The sequence below is a fragment of the Gymnogyps californianus genome, chromosome Z (assembly GCF_018139145.2).
Source record: "Gymnogyps californianus isolate 813 chromosome Z, ASM1813914v2, whole genome shotgun sequence".
In the NCBI taxonomy this organism is placed as follows: Eukaryota; Metazoa; Chordata; class Aves; order Accipitriformes; family Cathartidae; genus Gymnogyps; species Gymnogyps californianus.
The window spans coordinates 40,460,257-40,488,209 of record NC_059500.1 but is presented as its reverse complement, the minus strand read 5'-3'; the positions used below and the strand labels follow the sequence as shown (position 1 = coordinate 40,488,209).

The following is a 27,953-nucleotide window of genomic DNA, read 5'->3' as shown; positions in this document are numbered from 1 at the left end:
CTCCGACTAGATAAGGGGAGATTTAGCATTGCGGGTGTCTCAAAGGCAGACTGACTGGCAAAACGTAAAATTGTTCAGGGCTGCCCTGCGTATCATGAGATTGCGTAAGCACAAAAACAGTTCGAAATAACTAGTCGGTGAAGTTTAAAAATTATATTCCAGTCTGAAGTTGCTTAACACTGCTGCGGTAATCTTGATATTACTTTCTGCTGAATAAGTCAGAGGAAATATGCCCATTTTCACAAGCTTGTTTGGATACACTTTGTACAAATAACAAACTTGTGTGTGGTCAGTTTTACAGTTCCCTCCTTTTAATTCCTTTCACAGAGCAGTGGGAAGACGTGTATTTCTAATAGTGTAAAACAACAGAAAAAAAATTTGTGAGATCTGCATCTGCTGTAAGAGAGAATTTCTTGACATTGTTTCCACTTTTATTTCCAGTTTAACAGTACACACTTTATTATGGCTCTGTACTGCTAAATTTTTGGTGTCCTTAGTTTTTGAGGTTTCATAGCCTACAAGCTAGTTGTAGAGAAACAGTGAATAAGAAAACATTTTTTAAAAAGAATTTTTATTAATAAGTTTTTTGGGCTGGTTTTGTATAATGGTAGCTGTTTAAATGAAATCAGGTTAGCTAGTCTCCCTTTCTCACCTGTTTCTTGAAAAGAAAAAAAAAATTACTCCCATGAAGCACGTTCTCTAATTTGTGCATAATGTGCAGCGTCTCTGATACGGATTTAAAGGTGCAGTATCATGGTTATGAAAGCTTCGGTAGAAGATGATGATTCAGGATGGGAACTCGGTATGCCTGACAAGATGGAAAAGAGTAACACAAGCTGGATAGATATAACCCAGGATTTTGAAGAAGCTTGTAGAGGTGAGTTGTACTGCTTGTGTTCTGGGAAAACTTGGCATCCTTTGGAGGACAAAGCATAGTTCTTTGAGGTGTTTTAAGCAATAGTTTGACCCAGGTTCAAGCTCCAGATGAATGGACTACCTTGATTCTATGTTTCCCTGTGTTTAACTTAACTGTGAGGGTGGAAATATCAGAAGAACCTCACCTTGCTTCCTCTTCCAGATTACATGAATATCTTTTTCTAAGTCATGTTTTTTGGTCTTACGGATTTTTGCACCTGCTTTTTTTCTTTGCAAAGATGTCTTCCTATCTCTTCTGCCAAATGGAAGCCTCATTCATCCATGCAGGATCAACACTCTGTTTTTTCGTGTATATTTTTGGATGTATAGGCTCCAGTGATTTATTAATTTAATTGATCAGTGCCTCAAGGCTGAGCTTCTGAGGAGATGCAATGCATCCCAGTCACGGGGAAGCAGTTGCTTCCATTTAAACAGTGCCTTTTTTGTTATTAGATATTAGTGCTAGTTTACCGTGACAGTGACTTTATTTTTTCAACTGACTTTATGATGACATTAGGGAAGAATAAATACAAAACTGCAACTTACCACACACAATATTACATAATGATAAACACAATTTACTTATACCATCAAATAATTCCTATATATTAGTGATAGACTGTTTGTGTACCCATCAAATACATCTAAAGGCTTCATTAAAAGTAATGAGGAAAAGCAAGCCTTTCAGTAAACTCCTCTGGAAAAAATTAGACATCTGCATAAAGGAGCACAGAAAACTGCTGTCCTGTGTTCCCGGCTATTCAGATGCTACTATTTGGTAATTCTAAAACCCCTTTAACTGTTGGAATAACAGAGAGGGATGAGGAAAGTGTGTGAACAACTGGGGGTTTTTAGCCTTTCAGTCTTGAAAGTGCTTTGTAAGTAAAAGCAAATGAAGGTGGAGTAGAAATGTCTGCCCTGCTTCCCACACCTTGTTCTCTCTTAGCATAAGACAGTTTGGTGACAAGACTATCCTGGAAAAGTTGCGCGAGAAGGATGATTGTAATTGTTATCATGTTCTGTTCCTTTGTAGAACTGAAGTTAGGAGAACTGCTTCATGACAAGCTGTAAGTATGCCTGTGGGATAGTTCTGGTTTTCAGATAGGATTAATGCAAATAGGTTCATGTTTACTAATAAGCAAGTCACACAGTATCAACTAAGCTTTTTTAAACTTTTACTTCAAACAAAATAGTTGAAGTATTCAGAATATCAGTCGTCCTCGGTAGTATGTATATGATGCACCTGTATGAATGCTGAACATTTCTCATGGTGCCAGTATAACATTACATTTTCAGTTAATCAATGTAGTTTAGAAGTTTATAGCACATCTTATGATCAGTGGTGGTGACACTACTGAACCTACTGAACTATTTTATGTGGACATGCTTTTATAAAAAAAGAGTTTAAGATTTTAAATTTGGTTGCCTCAAATGTCACTAATAAGTTTAGGATAAACAATCCATGTGCTTTAACATAACTCCTAAATGATATGCCAAAACAGAAACTGAGAACTCTAGAGATTAATAAAAAATACATTTCAAAAAAAAGCATGTGCTAAAATCTTGCTGAATTCATTAAAGAATGACGTGAGATTAAAGTATTTTAAAGATAAAAGTAAATTGTTTGGCCACATGAGTCTCTTCACTTGCATAAAGAAAAGAGTGCTTATTTAAGACTAATAGCTTAGAAAACAGAAGCACACTGTTAAATGCAAACCTTCTGAAAACGTGTGCAAGGATGTCACCAACTAGTTACTCAGTAGAATCAAAGCACATTTTTGAGGTACAATTTTATACATAAGAGCATTTCAGAGCAAATATGCTTTTCAGAATTAGAATGTGCCACACGCAATAACCTTTTTTATATAATAAAGGCTTGTGCAGCAGTTCTGATGAATATTACATGTACCAAAGGTGAGGCACTATATCCCTTCTTCTGTAGGCCAGTCATCATCTGGTGTGTGTCTTGGTTTCAGCTGGGATAGTGTTAATTCTCTTCTTAGTAGCTGGTACAGTGCTGTGTTTTGGATTTAGTGTGAGAATAATGTTGATAACACACTGATGTTTTAGTTGGTGCTAAGTAGCACTTATCTTAAGGATTTTTTCAGTTTCCCATGCTCTGCCAGCAAGCAGGTGTGCAAGAAGCTGGGAGGGAGCATAGCCAGGACAGCTGACCTGAACTAGCCAAAGGGATATTCCATACCATGGAAAGTCATGCCCAGTATATAAACGGGGGGGAGTTGGCTGGGAGGGGTGGATCGCTGCTTGGGCATCGGTCAGCGGGTGGTGAGCAATTGCATTGTGCATTGCTGTTTTTTTCCCTTGTTTTCCCTCTTTTTTTTTTTTTTTTGGTATGTTCCTTTTCATTACAACTATTATTATTATTATATTTCATTATTATTGTTGTTAGTATTATATTTTACTGTAGTTATTAAACTGTTCTTATCTCAACCCATGAGTTTTACCTTCTTTCCCAATTCTCCTCCCCATCCCACTGGGAACGGGGCGGGCAGTAAGGGAGCAGCTGCGTGGTGCTTAGCTGCTGGCTGGGGTTAAACCATGTGAGTGTGGTTCTCCTGCAAGCTTTTATGCCCTGACTACAAGTGATCCATTGTCACATGGTGGGGTTTTTTGTGTCAGTTTTCTTAACATGCCCGTTTTAAACAAAGTTGGTATATTCAGTGTATATTATTGTCAGTCTGTGTCATGTATATTGTCATTAGTTTGTGGGGGACATATCTTAGCTGGGGTTTTGGATGTGGCATAATAAAGAACAGCTTGTTCAGTTAATATCAGTTTATTATGTTATGTGATCTTTAAAAAGATGCTATGTCATTATGAGGTGTATAGAAACAAGTGTGCATAGATTTAGTAATGGGATATTTGGCTCAGGAGTGTTCTTCAGCTTTAAAAAAAGGCTAAAAGTTTTCTTTTACTTTTGGGCATCTATTTTCTTACTTGTTGAGAGATCCTCAAATTCCTGAAAACCATGATCTCTGAAGATCAGTAGTAATTACCTTACCTTATTGTCTGTAGTCAGAATACCTTATTGTCTGTAGTCAGAATACAGTGTACTCAGTTTGTCATCGTATATTCTTTAACATTCGTTTGTGACAACTGTTTTGTATAAAATAATTACATTCAGAACTTTTTTTTATTGGTTTTCTTAGTTTTGGTCTTTTTGAAGCCATGTCTGCCATTGAAATGATGGATCCCAAGATGGATGCTGGTATGATTGGAAACCAAGTTAATAGAAAGGTTCTTAACTTCGAGCAAGCGATTAAGGTTCGTGTGACTTTTCTGGTTTTGCCTACGCTGTCTGTAAAAGTGTGATATAGTTTTATCAAATTGCAGTTAAGCACAATTCAACATAATTAATGTTTTCAATCTTTACTTAAAATTGATTTTTTCGTTTTTATTTTGGATAGTTAACTAAGAAATAGCTTCTGATGTTTACCTGTTTTGTTACCTACAATATCACAATGATGCTAACTCTTCCACAACTCTTCCAGTGAAAAGTACTGTGAAATTGTTGGGTATTGATACCTCAAATAAATACATTTCAGAAATGGTTTTGCAAGTCACCCTGTGCTTCCCCAAAATGTGTCTTTTATATGAAGATGTATTGGTTAGTCCCTCTTTAAGCTGAATGGAAGCCAGCTTCCTTACAAAAGCTGGAAATTAACACTTTATGAGACTCTCAGTTTATTAGCACGGAACAGATGCTGGCTAATTTAACAACATTGACACTAATGATTCACTTTTGCTGCGTGGTCAAGATAAATTGGTGGACGGAGGTTGAAAGACTTTCTGTTACTTTGGAAAAAATAATGCACTCACAAAGGAAAAGGTATTTTTTACTGTGGACCTTGTTTTGACTGGACTTAGAGAACTCTGTGTAAAATATTGGCCGTCTAGGTCACATAGAATGTATGCAGAATTGCATACATTGGACAAATAAAATGAAAGAAGTAGGGTTGCTGCCTTCTTGGTCCTGACCTTGAAGGCAGTAAAACTCTACAAGTATCTGCAGTGTAAAAAGCAGTCTTCAAAGAATGGGTCCTGCATATTATTCCTTGTTCAATCTTTATTGTGATTTTATGTACTGTTTTGTGATTTAAGTGTTGACAGTTAACTGGTTTTAAACTTTTATTGGCTACTCAGAAGTCAGAAATTTTATTTTAGCTTTCTGTTTGAATAGCTGTATGTTTGGTTAGTGTTGAACACGATGGGAAAGCGAAGTTTTTCAGAATTTGAGGCACATTATGAAGCTGATCAATAAAGCTAGCGGTATAAAAATATTCTGAAGTCTTAACCAAATTGTAATTTTCTTTTTTGATGTACAAATAATAAGTTGTATTTTGCCTGTAGGCTTCCATAGTCTTTAGATTTTTTTCTTTCTTTGTTTTCTAAGGATGGCACCATTAAAATAAAGGATCTCACTTCACCTGAGCTGGTAGGAATAATGGATACATGTTTTTGTTGTTTGGTAAGCATTTCTCTGCTCTTAATGTTAGATGTTTTTGCTTTGAAAATATAATCCTTTAATCGAGTTTAAAAAAAGAAAAAACAGTAGAACTCAAGAAAAAAGACTCACCAAGCAGAAAATACATACTTAGTATTTTAATTTCCATTTAGATGTTTGCATTGACTATTATAAGAGGTATAATTTTGATATTTGGATTTTTTATTATAAGAAATCATTGTGGAAGAGAACTGGTAGCATTTTGAATAATGTGAAAAGGTTTTGTAATTTGTGGGTTTTAAACGTATGATATCTGACTACCTGCTGTGTATTGGTGTTTGACTGTGTTGGAAAGTGAGTGTGCAGTAACCTACAGAACTCTGTTGCTCATTTCTGTACAGCCAATATTGACTGAGCTTACAGCGGCATTTTGAAGAAAGAAAAGAAAATGCCTAAAGCCATTGAGAAAGGAAATAAATGAATTATCAGTTATTTGTTAATTGTGATTTTTTTTCTCTGTGTCTTAATTTCCTCAGTAAATAGTACAAATTATTTTCAGTTGCTCTTTAAAATGACATCAATAAAACTACTTTGGTTTTTAAAACAACATTTCAAATTAGTTTAGTCCAAAAAGACATGTAAAGGTCACTGTGTATTTGATATGGTGTAACATAATTCGTCTTCTCCCTCCCCCTGCCACATACTGACTTCTTTTTGAAGAGGGACAGTGGTCATACTAAAAATCTGATACTACTGTGTTTTATGCTATTTCAAGGTAGAAATAATGGTTTAAATTACTGAAGCTTTTCCTGTAGCTTAAAGCAGCATGAAAGTAGTAGAGAGAGGGGATCGTGAAAAGAAGCTATAAGTTGTAGAAGAGAACATTCAGAATATTGCTGAGTTGTTTCATAGCCACTTGCATTTTTCATTCAGTATTTATATAGAGGAAGCTTATAAATCTGATGGTCTCTTAACTTAATGTCATGTCTAAGTTACAGAGATTAGACCTGAACTTTGTGGAAGAGGTTTATCCAACACCAGAATTTGATAGTGTTATAGGGTTTAGTAACTTACTGCCTGCCACAGCCAGCAGATGGACAAAGGTTAAAGGTTGAGAGACCTTCTTTTGCCCTTGTTTGCTAGATGGTAGGTTGCCGTGATAGGGACTTCCTTAACGACTCACTGAAGCACAGTAAGATGGAAAAAGAGTGGATATAAAAATGAAGACTTGGCTGTCATGAGTAAAACATTTAATTTTCTTTTCCCTAGATAACATGGTTAGAGGGACATTCCTTGGCACAGACGGTATTCACTTGCCTTTATATTCATAATCCAGACTTCATAGAAGATCCTGCTATGAAGGCTTTTGCTCTAGGGATCCTAAAAATCTGTGATATTGCCAGAGAAAAAGTTAACAAAGCAGCTGTTTTTGAGGAGGTATGTGTTTCAGTATCTCCTACGGTTAAATATGTAACATTATACATAGGCTCCATAATGCAAATAAAACAGTGTATCAGAGAAATTTATGCCTGTTTGATTCGAGGATACTGTAGGAGCAGCAGTTCATCCTCCTAGAAGTATTAGACTTGATCTCTTTAAAATGCAGTTTTCTTCAGTGAAGGTATTTCATGCTCTTTTCTGTATTTTGCTTGAGTATTGGAGTCACATAAATATTTCACTCAAGAAGCAGTGCAAGTCTTGTGGCTAACCATTTGAAATCAGTTTTACTTGTGGTTTTCTTCCTGTTTAATTTTTTATTTTTCAACTTTAGATAACCATGATTGTCTTTTATCTGAAATGTCCATTTAGCAATGGAATCAGAGTCTGGATTTCGGTGCTCAGAGCAATTTTTGTTTCCTCTGAGCTTGGACAAGTCACTTCTTACTGACTGTATCTAAAATTGATTAAATAGTACTTTGCATCCATAGTTCTTGCAACATTTTGATAGGGTGGCACTTGATGAAAATATGAAGGGCATACTGGTATTAAGGATTTATGCAGAAAATAATTACCCCAAGCTGGATTTCATCCGGAAAGTCACCCAAGCCATGGGTGTATTCAGCTGTGCAGAATAAAATCAGACTTTTATACTTGGTGTTAAACAAAAACACCGCAAAACCAAAAAAGCCCCCAACAAAACACAACAAGAAAACAACCCCAAAAAACCAAAACAAACAAAAAGAAAACCCCAAACCCCAACTTGAAAATGTAACTACTACTGTTTATATTTCACTACATATTACTTCTCTGATTTTTATTTTTTAGGAGGATTTCCAGTCGATGACTTATGGATTTAAAATGGCCAACAGTGTGACAGATCTTAGAGTTACAGGTACAGTTTGTGCTTCTGTGTATCTGTCCGTCAGTCTCTTTCCCTTTTGAGCGTGTTGGTTACTCTCAACCAAACCTAATGAATTGGTAGGAATCTCAGATGTTAAGTTTTTTTATTAGTCTTGTGAAAATTGGTGGCTTGGTAAAAAGACAGGTCAAATTATTTTTCCTTGAAGAAAAGGTTCAGCTGTTTATTTGTTAAATGCCTGAGAAATGGAAGAAGTGCTTTTAGATGTGCCAACCAAGTGGCTGGGCATGAGCTCATCCAGGACTGAGATAGATGCAAAGCTTTGGAAAGTGCACTGCTTGAATTCTGCTTCTCTGTCTCGCAATTTGTTGTGATCTAAAGAGATTGCTTTTGAGGAAAAAACAATCTAGTAGTTCTAAAGCTATGCATACGTATGTTATTAGGTACATACAAAAGTATGTATGTTAGACTTTTGATGCACTGTTTTTGATACATACTTGAGCTTTCCATTGATTTATTTTTAGAAAATTTGTGAACACTTTAGCTTTGTATCAGTCAGTCTATACTCTGATTTATCTATTGTTGCAAGACATCCCCGCCATCCCTCACAAGAATATTTTTTGTCTGGTCTTTGGCTAATGGGTATGTAAAGCACTTCAAAAGTTGATTTCCCCTCAAAACTTTTTTCCCATCAGTGGTGTAGGTGTACCTGGGAACGCTTCTCAGCTTTTAATTGTACTGTGACTTTTCCAGGTATGCTAAAAGATGTAGAAGATGACATGCAAAGACGAGTGAAGGTATTTTTCTCACATTTGCCTTGTAAATTATACTTCAGATGTACTTAACATAGGTTTGGTGGAGTGTCCTGGTTTCGGCTGGGACAGAGTTAACTTTCTTTTTAGTAGCTGGTACAGTGCTGGGTTTTGGATTTAGTGTGAGAATACTGTTGATAACACGCTGATGTTTTAGTTGTTGCTAAGTAGCGCTTATCTTAAGCCAAGGATTTTTCAGTCTCCCATGCTCTGCCAGCAAGCAGGTGTGCAAGAAGCTGGGAGGGAGCATAGCCGGGGCAGCTGACCTGAACTAGCCAAAGGGGTATTCCATACCATGGAACGTCATGCCCAGTATATAAACAGGGGGGAGTTGGCCGGGAGGCGCGGATCGCGGTTCGGGAACTAACTGGGCATCGGTCAGCGTGTGGTGAGCAATTGCATTGTGCATCACTGGTTCCCCCCCCCCCCTTTTTTTTTTGTTGCATTCCTTTTCATTACTATTATTATTATATTTCATTATTACTATTGTTAGTATTATATTTTAGTTTAGTTATTAAACTGTTCTTATCTCAACCCATGAGTTTTAGGTTTTTTTCCCTTTGCTTTCCTCCTCCTCACCCCACTGCGGGGGGAGGGGGAAATGGCTGCGTGGTGCTGAGTTGCTGACTGGGGCTAAACCACGACATGGAGGGAGTTGGATTATTATGAAGAATGCGGTGGTTTTGTGTCATTAAGTGGTGGGATTTTTTTGAAGAACTGCCATAACTATTTGTGTAACATGCTGGTAGTTTGCCTTCTAGCTAAAGATGCTGAAGCCTTCAGACTTCTCTAAACTCTTTAATAGTTGCTTCACTAGTAATAGGTGGAATCATGATGTAGAAGATAACACTGGGCTGCGGCACAGAAAGTATGTATTTAACTTCTGGCTTTTATGCAGATATACTACATGATGTTAAAGAAGTCACTTAATCTTCCTTTACCACAGTTTACAATATAAAATGTTCATAAAATTTCCTTGCCTATTTGCAGAGTAGACTGAGATAGGTCTCATTACTATAGGAGAGTCTTGGATCATTCAAGTACCCAGATTATATATTAAGAGGTTTTGAACTTGAGAACTGATTTTTAGGGTAATTTAACAGATGGATGTTCTGGAGAGGGTAAAGGGATTTTATCAGTAGCTTCTCTTTGCAATTTTTAATACATTATTTGACATTCCTTTTCTTTGTAGAGCACTCGAAGTCGACAAGGAGAAGAGAGAGATCCAGAAGTTGAACTTGAAGTAATGAATTGTTTACTTTTTTCCTGGATTTCATGGATTAATACATCATTACTTTAATCAGTAGTTAACAGCTTGTGAGAAATGTGTGTCACCAGTGTTGTTACTACTGTCGTATCTGAGGTGCTTTAAACATGGCCCTGAGCAAATCCTAGGCTAGCAGGTAGGCTTTTATGCTTTGAAGGGGTAGAGTTCTGGATCGATCCCAACGGCAGAATAGTGATGCTACAATTCTGCCATTTATGCACCTACCTCTCAAGAAAAAGCCATTAGCAAAGTAGATGATCTTACCTATCCTGTACCTTCTTCTCCGAGTTCCTTCCCAGCAGCTTTTACTGCTGCTGGCAGCCTCACTGTCAAGGGAGAAAGTAGGAAGAGAAGGTGAAAGCAGTGCAGCTCCTTCCAGAAAAAGCGGTAATTGATGTAGTTGATGTGGTTGATTTAGAAGGTGTGGGTTTCCTTTCCCAGTAGTGTTATTTTCTTCAGAAATTGCTTTTAACTAGATCTTCAGCAAAAAGGAGAGAAAATTGGTTTAATAATTTGTGGTTGTTCACTTAAGCTGAGATTTGAATGGCATTTGCATAGGAGATAGCTATACAGTCAGTGGTTGTGCTTTACCCGAAGTATCTTAGTATTTTTTGTGTTAGTGCTTTTCTGACAGCAGTACAGATTTCGTCTATAAATTCTATAACTTTTCTTCAGAATCATACTAGATACCATATTTCTAAGACTAGAGAGCATACTTCAATAAATCTATAAAAGTTTTTTTTTAATAAGTTTCAGGATTTAATGTGTATTGCTTAGTAATTTGCAGTATATTTTTATTACAGCATCAACAGTGTTTAGCTGTGTTCAGCAGAGTCAAGTTTACCCGGATACTACTGACTGTTTTAATAGCGTTTACCAAAAAAGAGGTACATTCATTTGGTGTTTCTGTGTTTGCATTGTGATCCTGTGAAATACTCATTTTTCATTCTCTAAGGTCAAGCAATTATTCTGTAGATTCTGTAGATTTGAATTGATGTTACTGCAAGTACAGCCTTGGATAAGGCCTTAGAGTGGCAACCATTCAGTTTTCATTAATTTTTAAAGAAAACACAGGGAAGGCTAGTAGCTGACATTATTATGGCCTTGCAGAGAGACAGAATATTCATTCTAGAACACTTGAAGAAAAATATTTATGGGTTTTGGATTACTCTTTTCAAACACATGAGCAAACACTTTTTCTCAAGTTCAGTCCCCTTCTGTGGAGTTACCTGGCATAGAACAGTGTTTTGTCCGTCTCTAGAGAATTGTTAGCTTTTCCTTCCATGTGATATTGAATTTGTATCTAGACTTCTTTGGTCTGAGAAGAGGAATATAACAGCTTTCCATGCAATTTGCTTGCTTTTTTGAATATAAGTTTTCCTAATTGTTGAGGGGGGAAGGAACTGCACATTTTAGGGTAAAGGGGTATCTGTCTATTGCTTATTGTTATTTCCATTTTCATAAAGAAATAAGTTTCTTGCTTAAGTGGCATGGAGTCTTTCCCACATATTTTGCTGTTGGAGCAGCTGTATACTGTACAGTTTAAAAGATCTTGATTAAATTGAAAGTCAAGTGCAAGTATCATTGATAGACTTCAGTGTTGAGGAAAAAGTGATTGAGTGGTTGAGAACAATTGCGTTCTGAGTATAACCGTTAGTTATATCAGAAATCAAACTGTGGCGCAGAAGTGATCTACACTGATGTACAACCAAATTCTGTCTGTGTTAACTGCTATGAGTTAATGATCTGTGCAAAATCAGATTATCTTAGTGTCACTAAAGTCTGATTACTTAAAGTGTAAGTTATTTACATCATGGACCACTTTGATTTGAATTAGATCTGCTTAGCAGCTTATTCTTTTAGTAGATTTGTGGATGCTGTAATACGTGAACATGTATTATGCAGAGCTACACATCTTGTTCAGCTTCTATTAGATCTTCAAGGGGGGTTTTAAATATCCTTTTTTCTAAAAGAAGTCAAATTTCAATTTGACTTGAGATTTCAAGTATTTGAAGTTCCATCAGGGACTGTTAGTCCAGTATCTTTAAAACAAGATTTTAGATTTTACAGAGAGCTATTTCAAATGGTACTGAGTTTGCTAACAGATTTAGATTCATAGGACATCTGAAAATTCAGCATGTCAGCAGATCATGAATCAAGATTTCTAATGGACATCTGGTATCTTCTAATGTTATATAGTGATTTCATTTCAGTTGATAAGTTATGTTTTGTCTATATTCTCAAGAATTCTGCATTTTCTAATGACAGGAGATTTTTTTCCTCTTTGCAGTTTGGAGTTCTGCCTCATTTGACAGAAGAGATTTGTGGGGTTTTTGCCACCATACCCCCTCCATTCCTCCAAAATCAAAAGTAGAGGACTTGCATGTAGTGTATACTAGACTTTCAGTTGTAATATTGTTAAGGCTTATCTTATACAGCAAAAAATACAGTATTAAATGTATGTATAGACATGTAAAATATAAAGAACACTTTATTGCACAAAAATCTGTTAGGTATTTTTTTTTTAGAACTGGTTGTGTACAGGCATTAGAATCCTAATACTCTTTTTCCTGATACTAGCATTAATTCTGTAGTCAAAATATGTTGGTTCATAATGTGAATAACTGTTACCTGCCTTTCAGACGAGTGCGGTTGCAGAAGCTCAGAAACTAATGACTCAGGCAGCTGACTTGCTTTCTGCCATCCACAATTCATTGCATCATGGTATCCAGGCACAGAATGATACCACTAAAGGAGGTATGTGTCAAACTTTACCATTTTTTTCCTTTCTTAAATATGCTGTTTTGATAAACTTCAATATCTACATGTATTTTAAAAAAATCACTATTTGCTTTGAACTAATAATACTCGTTATACAAACTTTTACAGATTTGCGTTGTTTGATCTTAGTTTTATTTCACTAAATTGATGGTTCTCCTGAAAGCAATACTGTCACTTCAAAACCAGAGATAATGTGAACTTTTGATTAAGTGCATTGCACTTCGAATCAGTGTATATGCCGTTTTAGAATAGGGAACACTACCTCACTGGCTGTACAAGTGTATGCTGAGGTGTTGAGGGTTGGGTTTTTTCAAATAGTAATCATTGTCTCAGTTGGGTAGTTAGTGTCTCTGGAAGTTAACTGTCAGTTAAAAAGTTCATTTTAGCTAATTGAATAATTTCTATTATACTTTCAAGTTTGAAGTGAGTTCTGAAAACACAGCTTATATGTAGCTTCTCTCTCTCTCTCTCTCTCTCTCCCCCCCCCCCTCCCCCCCCACCCAGATCATCCTATTATGATGGGCTTTGAGCCCCTTGTTAATCAGAGATTGCTGCCACCAACTTTCCCTCGATATGCAAAAATAATTAAAAGGGAAGAAATGGTCAATTATTTTTCCAAACTAATAGACCGAATAAAAACTGTATGTGAAGTAGTCAACTTAACTAATTTGCACTGTATACTGGTAAGCATGAATATTTCTTATTTATAGCCAAAAATAAGATCTTAAAATGTAACTTGCAAAAAATCATTCCGTATATACATGCTGTTGCTCACTGGAGAAAAAACTGAGCTGTATGTATAAATCTTCTGGTGTTTCTCATTGTTGTGTACAATTTCAAAATTTGCTGTCTTTCCTGATACTTAATATTTTTCTTTTCTTGACAAAGACCTTTTCTCCTTTCAAACCTGCCGTTTTCCTATCATCTGTTAAATAATTACGTATGTTAGTGGCGGAGCCCGAGCAAGTTAATTTCCTTGTAACTCTCTTTGACTGAAGAGCTGCATCTGCAGTAGCAGAACATAATTCCTTGCTATATTCCTGATTTTTTCAGATTCAGTAAGCAGTATTCTGCATATGTGCCTATAACACAAGAGAGCACTTAATATATGTTTGTTTAAGCATGTAATTCCCTGAATAGGCATAAAGTTAAGCACCTGCTTATGTTCTTTCCTGAATAAATGATGTTATTCTCAGTTACTGCCTACATTTATTAGAAGACACTTAAATGCTTGAAATACTTTTTGCCATACACGTGTTCACTGACTGAGAAAAGAGCTACTGTTACATCAGTTCAAAGATCAAGCAAAAATCTTTTGTCTTCCTATTTCCTGTTAAATTAATTAAAGCAGTGTTTGCATGAAGCATCTGGTACCAGTTAAACATTGCAGTTCTGTTACATACCTGGTTCAGTTATGTTGTGATCTTAACAGTTTCACAGTATCTTTTTTCTATACTATCATTGTTCTAATTGTTGCATCTGAAGAAGAAAATTCAGAAACCTTTTGTTCTGTTAAATAACAAGTAATTGCAGAAAAAAATAGATTTTAGCTTCATAATATGTTGTTTTGTTCAAATTATTCATGCTTGCTGTCTTACATGTTGTATAAGCTATGCTGTGTGTGTATGTGTGTGTATACAAAATATAGGTGTATTTACACAATTGTATATATATGTGTATATATAAAAATGCAAATGTGTGTGTGTGTATATAAAAAAGTTGGCATATTAACCTGAATTGTCTTTTTTTTCCCTAAATGTAAATTAGGATTTTTTCTGTGAGTTTAGTGAGCAATCACCATGTGTTCTTTCAAGATCCCTGTTACAGGCAAGTTGTAATCTATGTCTTTGAATAAAATACTTCTGCATTCATTATAAATATGGATTCATCTTCTTGTTTCAAATATTTAATTTATTTGCATATCACTTAATAATATATAAGTGGTAAAAAATTTTCTGGAGATACTTAAGTGTTAGGTATATGGAGGCTTATGTTCTGATCTAATTTTTTAAAACATTTTTAAATACTGTTGTTCAGATCATGTTAGTACATGCTAATTAAAACAGAACTTGTTAAAATTTTTCTCTGCCGTAAAGCTGGGCCTGTATACGCATTTTTGTGCTGTTCTCCCTATGCTGTCTCAGTTAGGGGCTGGTGTTTGTATTCATCCTTCCCGTGTAGACTGAATTTCATGTATAGATTGCCTCTATGGCTACAACAGTAAAACTGATGGTTAGGGCAGAACAGGCTACTACTTTTCTTCTCACTGCTTCACTTACCTTGAAAGTATATTATATAGTCCTTAACTCAGAGTAAAATATACTTCCTTATAGAAGGTTTTAATTTGAATAGGGTGTCCCTGGACATCAGAACTTCTTTACATTTGATCCTAATTAAACAACGTATAGAGCCAATGGAATATAACTATTGGCAAGTAAAATGTTTTCATAGTGTCTGTGTTCTGACTTCCCACTACATGTGTTTGTGCAATCCCTGTGGGTGGCTGACAGCAGAGCTTTTTCTCCAGCTGCTGAAGAACCATGTAAGAAAGGGACACAGCACTCATGGAGGAAAGTGGAATGAGCATCAGACATGACCAATGAAAGCAGTAGTATCTATAGGGGTAGAAAAAAGTCTGCGTTAGTCTGAAGATTGACCTTTATCTGCCTCCGAGGAAACCACATAACCTATTTTATGTTAATCTTCAGAAACATCTGTTTGATTAATCATCTTTAAAGTCCAAGAAATAAAATCATTTTGCATGCATTGTCCTATGCAAGTAATAGACCTGTATTTTGTGTCATGGGAGTACCACAGAAGTGACAGATCTCAATATGCCTCTGTTTCTGAGTCTGTAACCGTGTACCTAGCTGAACCATTTTAATTCGTAAAGCAATCTTACAAGTTTCTGATATAATATAGGCATGGTAAGAGCTTTGTATTAGTAATTTCTAAAGCATTACTTTGAACTTAAAACATGTTTCTAAAAACACATTTTCACTTTCAGACAACTTTTCTGGTAGATAACAAGAAGGTGTTTGGCACTCACCTCATGCAAGACATGGTAAAAGATGCTTTAAGGTCTTTTGTCAGTCCTCCAGTACTTTCTCCAAAGTAAGTAGATCTTGAGTTTACTTGCATGTGTTTACATGTCTGATGAAAAAATATTTCTGCTTACAAAAGCAAGGACAGACATATGACGAACATATACGTTTTGTACTTATTAGTGCTTGTGTATGAAGGGGTCAGTTGCTGTTGCTGCACTCATGTTTTTTTTTTAATTTTGTGCTACATAGACCGGTGACATTTATAAACATATGTATGTACGTGGATATTTCCCTTTTAGATGTTGTCTTTATAATAATCACCAGGCGAAGGACTACATTGATTCCTTTGTGACACATTGCGTTCGGGTAAGCCTTCATTCCAATTACAGCATGTTTATGCGTATATGAGCACTTTCAAGATTTGCTTACGTTTGAAAATGAGACCAGTTTTTTTAGACACCTGACTTGAAGGCAAAATTGCAGAAGTTGGCCATCTTAAAATGGTAACACTTTTAAAAAACCCAATATAATTATTGCTGTTTATTTCCTGCATTATGCTTCCAGATTTTTCACTAACATTTCACTTTATTAGAAATTTGCACCTACTACCTCTTTCCAGGGTAGTTTCACATCACAAAACAAATGCATAGCACTAGTAAAAACAAAATTATTTTTACATTCTCTCCAGTTTAAAATTTTAAAAATTGTTTTAAAAGATTCAGTTATTGAATGCAGCACAATGAAAATCTAAGAAAATCATAGAATCATTTAGGTTGGAGAAGACCCTTAAGATCATCAAGTCCAACCGTAAACCTAACACTGCCAAGTCCACCACTAAACCATGTCCCAAGCGCCACTTCTACATGTCTTTTAAATACCTCCAGAGATGATGACTCAACCACTTCCCTGGGCAGCCTGTTCCAATGCTTGACAACCATTTAGGTGACGAAATTTTTGCCTAATATCCAATCTAAACCTCCCCAGTGCAACTTTAGGCCATTTCCTCTTGTCTTATCACTTGTTACCTGGGAGAAGAAACCAACACCTGCCTTTCTACAACCTCCTTTCAGGTAGTTGTAGAGAGCAGTAAGATCTCCCCTCAGCCTCCTTTTCTCCAGGCTAAACAACCCCAGTTCCCTCAGCCGCTCCTCATAAGACTTGTGCTCTAGACCCTTCAGCGGCTTCGTTGCTCTTCTTTGGACACGCTCCAGCACCTCAATGTCTTTCTTGGAGTCAGTGGCCCAAAACTGAGCACAGTGTTCAAGATGTTGCCTCACCAGTGCCGAGTACAGGAGGACGATCATTTCCCTAGTCCTACTGGCCACGCTATTTCTGATACAAGCCAGGATGCTATTGGCCTTCTTGGCCACCTAGGCACATGGATTTAGGTGTAAGAAATATCTCTCTTACCCCAAGCATTCTGTTCTGATCAAATTCCTAAAGGATGCTCGCTCAATCTCCTGTTGACTTGTGTACAGAGAGATGGGCTCTTGCATCACTCCCGAGAGCTTGCTTGCCTGCTAGCTTGCACTCCGTAGGGAGCCTTAAGGAACTCGCCTCCCAATACACATGTATAAAACAGGTGCCTAAATAGACATCATAGTACTCCTCCTGTAGTTTCAAAGTTGTGTTGAAAATTTAAAACTACAGTTTGTTTCTTTCAGCCATTCTGTAGTCTGATTCAAATCCATGGACACAACAGAGCTCGTCAGAGAGATAAACTGGGTCACATTCTTGAGGAATTTGCTACCCTCCAGGATGAGGTAATGTCCTAGGCAGCAGGCCAGCAAACTTTTCTTTCCAGGTATATTCCTAGAAGAGTGGAGCATGTGGTATCAGATTCTAGATGAATAAAGGAACTCCTGTTTGTCCTAAAATCTTCAGGACAAGTATTCCTAAAATGCAGCCCAGGAAGTCTGTAGGATGCATCCAAAGACTTTCTGTTAGATCTGTTGAACAAAAAGGTATTACATTTTTTAAGATTAACTTTGTCCAATAAGTAGACTTCAGGGAAACCTGCTGTGATGTCTGTAACTTAATGGTAATTCCACTGCTTGTTGTCCTTATCCTGCTTGTAACTGTCAGTCTGCAAGATGTCACCAGGGAGAGATGGATGAGCCATGTTTACAAGACACCTTTGAAAATTCAGTCTTATAGCTATGTAAGATGTAAATTGCAAAATTCTGTAACGGTTTTAAAAAATACATGTAAATTAAATAATAACTCTTAAAAATATGTGCTCCAACTGATTTTGAACATTTCTCAAGAGCAAAAGATGACAGGGAAAGGTATATTTTCACTTGCTGGAAATGTATTTCTTCAGCAGTCAGAGGCATGAAATAATAAAATATTTTCCAAGATGTGCATGCTAAGGAGAACAGTCAAGGAACTTGGAACTGGGGGCAGATTTTGTGTGCTCCAGCTTCTCTCAAGATGGTTTGGTTGAGAGTTTGTTGCAGTACTGCAGCTGAGACACACTGTTTTTTCACTTTGTAACAGGTTATATGGATTGATTTGTTCAAGACTACTGATAATATTCCAACTGTGGGAGACTTCATATCTTTCATACAATTACTTTTTAAAACTGAATTGGTCTTAGCAATATTTTAATTTCTGTGGTGGGCCACAGTGTGTTTCTTGCATGTTAAGCTTATAAATTTAATTTTTCAATGCAGCTAGGTTTTTTTTTTTTTAAAAAAAAGTAATTATTGCCAATATGGCAAACTGAATAACAGCTTGTAATGCGTTCTGGGTTTCAGTGCTCACATGACTGCTAACAATCTATATATAAATACTTTTTAGAATTTTACATTTAAAACCCCCTAATGTTATTGCTGCATTACTTATAGAATATTTTTTTTCTCTGTGCAGCAGAATTTACTTAAGTGAATAACTTTCCAGTTTTCTGACAGTTCTAGACTATAGAGGTGGCAATAACTGTAAAACGTATTTCTGTCTTTTAATCTGGAGCATGGCTTTACTGACCCAATTTGTATTCAGATTTTGTTAAGATTTTATTTCTGGCAGAACTTGGATGCTGTTTCAATTAAGTGTTCTTCCTCCTCTGTCTGTTACTTTGCTCTCTTTTTCAATAGGCAGAGAAAGTAGATGCAGCGCTTCATAGTATGTTACTGAAGCAGGAACCACAAAGGCAACATTTGGCTTGCTTGGGCACCTGGGTCCTATATCATAACCTTCGTATTATGATACAGTATCTTCTGAGTGGCTTTGAGTTGGAACTTTACAGTATGCATGAATATTACTACATATATTGGTAAGAGGATGCTTTATTGATAGCTGTTGGAGGAGGGATGCTCCCACAGAGCTATAATTGCAAATATTTAAAGGAGGGACTTCAGCTGTGATTTTTTAATCTCAAGCTTGCTCAACACAGTATTTAGTTTACCTATTCATAAAATTACAAGTGGAGAAAAAAAATCTGTTGTCTCTGTTCTAGACTTACTAAATAGTAAGTCTTTTTTTTTTTCCCCTGAAATAGTAATTTGCTCTCTATTTAGCTTTTTAAAACAGTGTCTTCTAATGACAATGAATGAAAAATAGAATCAAAAATACAGTTTTGACAGACAAGAGAATGCAGGAGGAAAGCAATTTCGTTTATTCTTTTCTGTCTTTGTAGTACCAAGATCAATAGTCTTGTTGATCTCTACTATTTTTAAAAAGATCTCCAGAGTTTTAAGTTGTGACTGTTATCTGAAAGTTGACTAGGTAAAAATAACATCTTATTCTGTGAGCATATTTGAAGAGACATGTGCCTTTAGTGATAATGATTGCACTACATGCAGTCAAAATACTTTTTATTTTTCCACTTCACTCACATTAATTATTTTTCATAGTTGATGACCTGGTCCAAAAGATAAGTGATTTTAGATGGCTCATTTGTGATTCAGCATTAAAAATTTGATGTTGAACCTTCCTATGTTAAAGTGCTTCTGTACTTTGGGGTTTTTGGTTTTGGTTGTTTTTTTTTCCTGTAAAGCTACCAATAAACTCTTTTTAGGTAAGCCTTCTTTCTGAGAGATTAGACCGGTTCAAATGACTTGAACTTTGGTGCATCTCATTATGTTTCTATGCTGTTTCATTAGTGGATTAAGCATTGAGAAAATTAGTACTCCATATACTTACCAGAAGATGGCAATATTCTTTTAAGTTATACCTCAGTAAGTAATACCAAGTTTTCTGTAAGACAGTATTTTTTACCTGCCCATATTTCCTCCTACCATTTTAATAAAATCACTCATAATTGGAACTGTCATGTCAACTGCTTCATCTCTTTACTGTAAGTGAAGAACAAAAAAGAGAGGAAATTTCTGAGGGGAAATGTGCAAATGAAATTCATAATTATTTCTCAGTAATTTTTCTTCTGAATTACGACTTTTTATGAAGTATTATTTCTTCTTCATGTGCTCCAGATTTGTAATTTCTACTCTCTTTTTTCCCTATTCTTTTTGATTTGAAGTCAGTCAGGAGATTTATTGGACCTGCTTCCGCTTACTAAGAAATTGCTCTTAAAGAATTCTTAATGATTTCTCTTGAATCTTAAAGAATTGCATGTGGATCTCATGTTCCTGTGGGCTTGGCCCTTTTATTTAATAATTCATGGCTTTTTAATGCTTGAAACAAATCAGTAATAACCTTGTTTCTCAAAACAGTAATTCCTAACAAAAGTAGAAAAGTTATTAACATAGTATCGTTTTTAAAAATGCTTCATTTGCTAGGGGAAGGAAGAATTCTAGAAAACTTTGATCTTATATGGGTTTTGAAATAATAAGCTTAGACTTCACTTAGTAAACGTATAAGAAACTTGCATGCCTTGAGCTGTCTATGGTTGAATGTGTACAGTCTTGTTTAAAAAAAACAAAACAGAACGCAAACTAATCTGTTGATTTCAGCCATGCAAAACAAAGAGTTTTAACTGCCCTAAAAATTGTCCTTTACTGTTAGTTCTTTGAGTGAACGACTTGGCATTGAGTGAGGATGTGCACATCATGAATACGTTTTGCACTGTAGTATGTAACAGCTACATACTCTTTTTATTGTAGGTATCTATCAGAGTTCCTGTATGCCTGGTTGATGTCGACACTGAGCCGCGCTGACAGCTCTCAAATGGCGGAGGAGAGAATAATGGAGGAACAACAGAAAGGCCGTAGTAGTAAGAAAACAAAGAAAAAGAAAAAAGGTATCTAGGTGTAGAGTGTAACTCCAACTTTTTTTTTTCCCCTTCACATAGCCATGTAGAATTAAAATTCAAAATTTATAGCGTCAACACTGAGGTGGGTAGGAAAAATGTCCTGAAGTTTATAAAGGCTGAACGTAAAACTTTTTAACTAAAAAAGTCAGTCACTGTGTAAGAATTTCCCATTTATTTATTTACTTTTAAATAGGTCTTTCAGAAAAACCCAAACTCATTTATATTCACAGCTTCACCAGTTGTGTTATGTGTTGGATCCTGTGAGATGTAATTAACAGATCCAGAGCAATTACCTTTGAAAAATACTACCTTTCTACAGTCTGTAATTCCTGCAGAATTACATTTTTTGTGACTGTAGCTGGATTCAAACACTAAACTTTCAGTGTATTTCTGTAATTTCTCTTTGGCTTCAGAAGGCATTCAAGCATGTTTCTTAATTTTACAATGGTGAGTTGCCCCATTTCAATTCGGTGGTTGTACTGTTGTGCAAAAGCCCCTTTAGAACCTCATGCTTTCTCTGGTGTATATGCATGAGAGAAAATGAGAATTTTCCTTCCTGTATCATAGCGGTCTGGCTCTGTGGTCAGAACTGTAAGCCTGCTACCAAAAAGGCATCCAAAATCAGTGTCTAAATAGCATTTGATAGAGATTTGCCATGCCTAAGTGGCTACTAAGATTGTGGTATGTTGGCGTTATCTTAGCATTAACATTACAAATAAACACCATGCAGAAGCTCTATTTCATTCTTTGCTATTCCCTCTTTTTTGTGTGTTTATTCTTGTCTTCTTTTCAAGGAGAACAAACAGATACGAACAGCTCAAGGACATATCAGTTAAATTCCCTTGTCTCTAGCAATTCAGAAAATTACTACTGTATTTTATACTTTTTAAAAAGGTGCCAAGTGTGGGGCAATTTGGCACTAGTTAAACACAGTAAGCTAAAGGGGAGCTTAAAGGAATATTATCAGGATAAAAATCTTTCTTATTAGGATAAAAATGCTTTAACCTTTTAGTCTTAAAAGTTTAAAAAATCCATGAACTAAGTAAACCGGCCTCTTGACTACAAGCTTTAAATTCTAGACTATTGTTTAGTGTTGTATAGTGACATGCTAATACCATTGACTGTCTGGACCAGTTTATTTAATTGATGGCAGTATGGTGTTCATGTGACTGTTAAGTATGTCTTGAGATATTTTGTGTAATCAGGAGCCAGGTGAACAGAAATGCATGTTCATGCTTTTTATGCTTCAGTTTTCTTTCATAATTTTAAAATATAATTGAGAATTATGTCACTTTCTGAAAATTTGAAAGAACTGTTTTGATCTGAAATTAATGTGTACTTATGTTGAGTAAAAAAAAATATTTTTATGTGGAATTTGCAGTTCGCCCTCTCAGCAGAGAGATCACCATGAGTCAAGCGTACCAAAATATGTGTGCTGGGATGTACAAGGTAATTCATTTGTGCTTGCTGAACAGTGGATTGCATTTTTTTGTAATAGCAATCAAGCATACGTTGCACACCTTCTGTGTTTTTAGTGGGACTGGAAATTAGGTTCAGGTTTATAACGTGATACAATAAATACTGTACTATTTTTCTGTCCTTCCAGTTACAGCTAAATCATAACTTTCATCTTGCTCACAGCAAAATAAGACATAAAGCTAACACTTTTAACTGTGTTTATCCTTTCCTTTTTAGACAATGATCGCATTTGACATGGATGGCAAAGTAAGAAAACCTAAGTTTGAACTGGATAGTGAACAAGTTCGATACGAGCACAGGTTTGCTCCATTCAACAGTGTTATCACACCACCCCCAGTGCACTACTTGCAGTTTAAAGTGAGTAATCTTAAAACGTGATGCCACTCATGCTTTTATAAAAGTCATTTGCTCACCTGCTTTAGACATTGTTGTCATTGTAAAAAGAGCCTTTAATATCTCAAAGTTCATATTGAAGCATAAGTCAAAATGGCAAGGATTTCTAGCTTTAGTTGTGTGCAAGGAAAATATAATGCTTTGAATTCTTACTAAAATTAGACTCTTAGACATTTAAAAGTTGGTCTAATGTGGCGGTTTATGAGATGCTTGTGTTGGTTTGCATGAAAATAAAATCTCTTGAAAGTCTATTGACAGACTTTTTGGCTGTGATTTATATAGCAGCATGTTTGCTTGCTGCAGTAATAAAAATAGGAAAATGAAACAAAAGTAATTTTGAGTGTTAAATCACAGAAGTGTTGGTTGGAAGGGACCAATGGAGGCTTGTCTTGTCCAGTCTCCTTGAAGTAGCATTATAGATCACATCAGCTGTGTCTTTGTCTAGCCAAGTCTGAAAAAATCAAAGGATGGAGATTTTCCAACCTCTTTGGTTAACTGGATCCAGTTACTTTTTCTGGTCCATTTAGTCTTTGGATAACCTGATTGAGGGCTACGCTATTCACCTTTTTTCCTAACATCCAGTCTGAACTACCCAAGCCACAATTTGTGGCCTCTCCTCCCATGTTATATTGTCTGCCATTAACAAGGAGCATTTGTCTTCTGACAACTTTGTAACTGCCTTTCAAGTAGGTGTAGGCTGCTATTAGGATTACCCATTAGCATCCTTCTTGTCTAACTGAAAAAGTCCAGGTCCATTGACCTCTCCTTCTGGGTCATGTGCTCTAGGCTCCCAGCCATCTCCACATCTCAGCATCTTTCTTCAACTGAGTGGATCCAACACTGGATGCAGTATTTCAGATGTGACAGCACAGATATTGAGCATAGGATGATAACCTTCCTTGATCTGCTGGCCATACTCCTGCTTGTATAGTCCCGTATGAGGCTTGTCTGATTTGTAGTAAGAGCACCTTGTTGACTTGTATTCAGCTTGGTGTTCACAGTAACCCTGCTACTCATCCAGCTGGTTATTAGCCTCTACCGATTTGTGGGGTTATTCTGCCTCAGGTGCAGAAATTTGGACATTTCTTGTTGAACTTAGATTTCTGGTGGCCAGACTTTAAGTTTCTAAAGGTCTGTCTGAACTGAAACTCTACTATTTTGTATGCCAGTCACTCTGTCTAATTTAGTGTTATGAACAGTTGTGGAAATTAAGACTTATCATGGCTTCCTCCTTGTCATTGAAGGTTTTTTTATCCCTAATCAAAAAAAAAGGTTGGAAGTATCCAAATTATATAAATCAAAATTTTGAACAGTTTCAAACAGTTTCAGTATCTCACTTGCTGTAAACTTGATTTGAGTAAACAATATCACGTACTTTTTTTTCTCCTGTTTTTTCCTGTAATTTCACACCCTGCTGCATGGCGCTATTAAAGCAAATGAATGACAAGTTGTTCAGGAGAGGGATTGTTTTCTAAAGAGTATGAGAAGTTCATTGCATTTTGTGGCAGTATAAAATAATCACTAAGCACTGTATTGCTGCTTGGTATTTGCCATTTTAAATAAATGTTTTCAACTTCAGTAGTCTTAAAATATTATTTAGTTGACATAACTTTTTGCTTGAACATAATAATTTGTTTTCATTTAAGGTAATAAAAATACAATTTGTTGGCAACTGATTTTAGTATGTATTTGTATTTTTCTTTAATATGCTAGGAAATGTCTGATTTAAATAAGTACAGCCCACCTCCTCAGTCATCAGATCTCTACATGGCAGCTAGCAAACACTTCCAGCAAGCTAAAATGATTCTTGAGAATATTCCTAATCCAGACTATGAGGTAAGACTGAAATACTGGAAGAAGGAGTATTTGCTCATAATAGAGTGTTTGTTTTCAGCTGGATCTGTTTGAGATCCAAAGTGTACTTTGTCAAAATGTTGAGCCAAGCTGAGTGCTTTGATTAAGCAGTGGACAGAGGAGCGTGGTAGCATCTTACACAGTGGTCTGTTTCAATACATTAGATAACATAATCAGGGTTGTGCTCACTCTTCCAGAACCTCTCCCTGCTGAGTATCTTAGATGCTAGATAGGAACTTAGTTCCTTCTTGCATGTTGCCTTCTGGCTCCATTCTAAAAGCATATCAGTTTTAACAAGAAGGTGACATGTGCCTGCCTCACTTACCTGGAATCTGGTAATTCACATGTACTCCTGAGAGGTGGGAAAAATAGGTTTGAAAGTCATCAGGCTGAAAAGAGGATTGAGTCTGGCACTTGTTTCCTGGAGCAGTTTTCTCAGCGCTGGGCTGTAAACACGGGTAGGAATTTCTCCCTCTTTGTCCATAACCTAAAAACTAAGTGTCTATGACTGTATTTTGGAGCACAGAGGATGCTTATTCTGTCGCATCTGAACAGGTTAAGAAAAGCTATGGGATTAGGTTCTCCTGAGAATTTAGGAATCCCTGCCTGTTGTCTGGATTCTGGTGGTACTCACACCTGAGCTATCTGACTGAGGCTAACCAGGGTAGTTAGAGGTAGTTTGAGTGTGCCCAGAGCACTTCCATGCAAGAAGCCACCAGTTTGATACTTGAGTTTCCCCTTCTCGCTGTGCCACAGTGTTAGGGGTAGACGCCTAGAGTCTGTCTAAACCTTTATTTGGATGAGTGCCTCAGAACTTGCCGTAGTTTAACAATTTTTGAACATAAGCATGGAGAGCAGTGGTTTTTATGGCCTGTTGACTAAAAAAACTGACTATTAAAATAAATGCCCCCCTCATTGAATTTCATTAATCCAGCTGTTATACTTCAAAGCAAATCCAAAACGCCCTGATCTCTGTTAAACTGATACTGTAAGAGGACTGCTGTATTGTTAAAGTATGTAAACATTTATCTTTGAAATAATTTTGAGGTCATATGCTTTCACTTGAAAACTTATTGCTGTTTTGTGTTTAGGTCAATCGAATTCTAAAAGTTGCTAAACCCAATATTGTGGTCATGAAGCTGCTGGCAGGAGGCCACAAAAAAGACTCTAAGGTAAGAAAATGCCAGTTGAATTGAATGTGAAATGTAGTATTACACGCAGTGCTACCACAGATCTCTTACAGCTAAATGAGCATATTCAGGCCATAGTTACTCTAACTCTTAAAAGAACTAGGAAGGTAACTTAATCCTTTCTTCCCTTGAAAATAGTTTGTTGTAGTTATTTAGATACGGAAAACTCTTGTTTCTAAATGTTGGGGAAAAAAAATTGGAAAGTGCATGTGGGATGATGTGGGTATTCTTCAAGAGCAGGAAGAAGTAATTGGTAGCAGTGTATCAGCAGCTTGTGCGAACACAATCGGGAGAGTCCTGGCTGTGAGGATTAGCGGGTGCCATGCGGGTCAGAGGGAGGAGAGGGCCTTCAGACTGCCTGCCGAAGGCTAGACACAGAAGAATGAAGGAGCACACTGAAGAGGCACACCAGCAGTCTACAGCTTTGTGCCCATCACTACTGGAGAATGACTGGCATATCCAGAACTGGGTTGGAATATTTTTCAGATATTACTATGAAGAGCTAGGATTATTTTTTCAATCTTTTGCTGTTTCAAAGTTTTTCTTCTATCTGCAGGGTATCCCTCATTTTGAGTATTAAATTCAGTAGTATTGCTGTGTAATGTTTTAAATCTTTTCTCTCTAGGTTCCTCCAGAATTTGACTTCTCCCCTCATAAATATTTTCCAGTTGTGAAGCTTGTTTGAAAGACAAGAGATTATTGTTAGGATACCTGAAGCATAATCTGTGTATCAGATACCAGCTGTAGGATGGAATATCTAGTGCTGTACCCAGACTGAGAGGGATCTCCAGGATAAAAGTACTGTTACGTGGAATATCTATAGTCTGCCTTCTTTACATGATCTGAATGACAACTGCTATTTTGAAGTGGTTTGTATAAAGTTTTATGGGTGAAGCTGATTTTAATCAACTGTATTGTTTAAGAATGTTGTACCTTAATTGATTTTATTACAGATTTAATCATAAATCATTTTTATGAATGAGCTCTGACAGAAAATCATAACATTTGGGACTGAATAAAAATAATGCAGTAGAGCCTCATGTCTGATAGGCACAGCTGAGCTACTGAAATTCTGCTTTGAACAAAGCCACTTGGAGAGACTGTGAGTTTCCATATTCTTGCCTAAATTGCATCACATTTGCTCACTTGGCAAGTAGAAAGACTGGGTTCTTTTCTTGCCAAGTCCTGCAAGCTGAAACAATCTTTATAGAAGTTAAGAGCAGATGAAAACTAGTCATTTAGCTCCTACTGCACTGAATTCAGTATTTTTGCTTGACTGAAGTCAATGGTCTAGGAGGTATTTTGTCTCAAATGTAGGAGAGGTCCTTGAAGACAGTGAGAAATGGAGTAAGTTATTTCTAGTTGCAGTTTGTTCCTTTTTCTTTATTCTTCATGGTACTGGAGAATCTGCATAGCTAACACTGTAATAGCCACTAAGAACACAAGACACTAGGAGCGTACGTTAACTACTCTGGAACTTTATTTCAATCCTGTGGTTACTTTGTCATTGCAAAGGAGGGATCACTAATTTGTTCCGTTGCTCAGTCAGCTCTTGCATGACCTTCATTCTCTTCTTTTGACTGCAATGCTGCTGCTGGGTCATACTGCCTTCTGTAATGGTTGATATAGGTAGAAATCCCAAACAGGAGGAGCCCCAAACCTACCCTTTCCTTCCTGGAACAGTTCTTCCTCCTGTGCTTCCAGATGTGAAATAATAGAGGTAAGCTGTTGTGTTGAGCAACCTTCTGCTGCAAGAGGGGAAAAAAAAAAAGTTTAAAAAGCTGACTTGCTCTTTGATAAACCATACTGCCACGTCGCACCTGGGCCATAAAAGCAAATCCTCCAGGTTTGACTGTTGGACAGGACAATTCTTCATTTTGGTGCAGAATGGCTTCCTCCATGATGATGAGCTAGTAACTCCTTCTTCACCGTGCAAGACATTTGTTTGTGTTTATCCTAACATAGTTGTACTGTGGAGTAATACCACTTCACCTCTGTCACCTAAGCAGCAGCACTGCTGAGCTAGAGCTGGAAAACAATGAAGAATCTCTGAAGTGGAACACCCACTTGTCTGCCAGCAATTTGCAGCTTCTTGAAATAAGCAGGAGTACTGCCCTGAAGACATGCTTTTCCCGATTTCTCTGCTAAGGAGGTTGCATACCATTTCACATGTTTGCTTATCATCATAATTGATATACTTAAATGCTTCTGTATCGTTGCCAAAGGAATGAAAATCCTGGAA

At 36.5% G+C, this 27,953-nt stretch overlaps 1 protein-coding gene across 1 annotated transcript; it reads left to right on the top strand.

Moving 5' to 3' along the window:
* Positions 1-753: 753 nt before the first annotated feature.
* Positions 754-27,198, top strand: NAA35 (N-alpha-acetyltransferase 35, NatC auxiliary subunit). The gene is made up of 22 exons (XM_050912454.1): positions 754-877; positions 1,949-1,982; positions 4,086-4,200; positions 5,330-5,404; positions 6,650-6,817; positions 7,646-7,712; positions 8,433-8,476; positions 9,684-9,734; positions 10,562-10,645; positions 12,401-12,515; positions 13,044-13,222; positions 14,307-14,366; positions 15,547-15,653; positions 15,886-15,952; positions 17,251-17,349; positions 18,682-18,860; positions 20,647-20,783; positions 22,177-22,244; positions 22,491-22,631; positions 24,381-24,503; positions 25,613-25,693; positions 26,337-27,198. Exons 1-22 carry the CDS (start codon positions 754-756, stop codon positions 26,394-26,396), a joined length of 2,178 nt encoding a protein of 725 aa, XP_050768411.1. The 3' UTR covers positions 26,397-27,198.
* Positions 27,199-27,953: the final 755 nt, after the last annotated feature.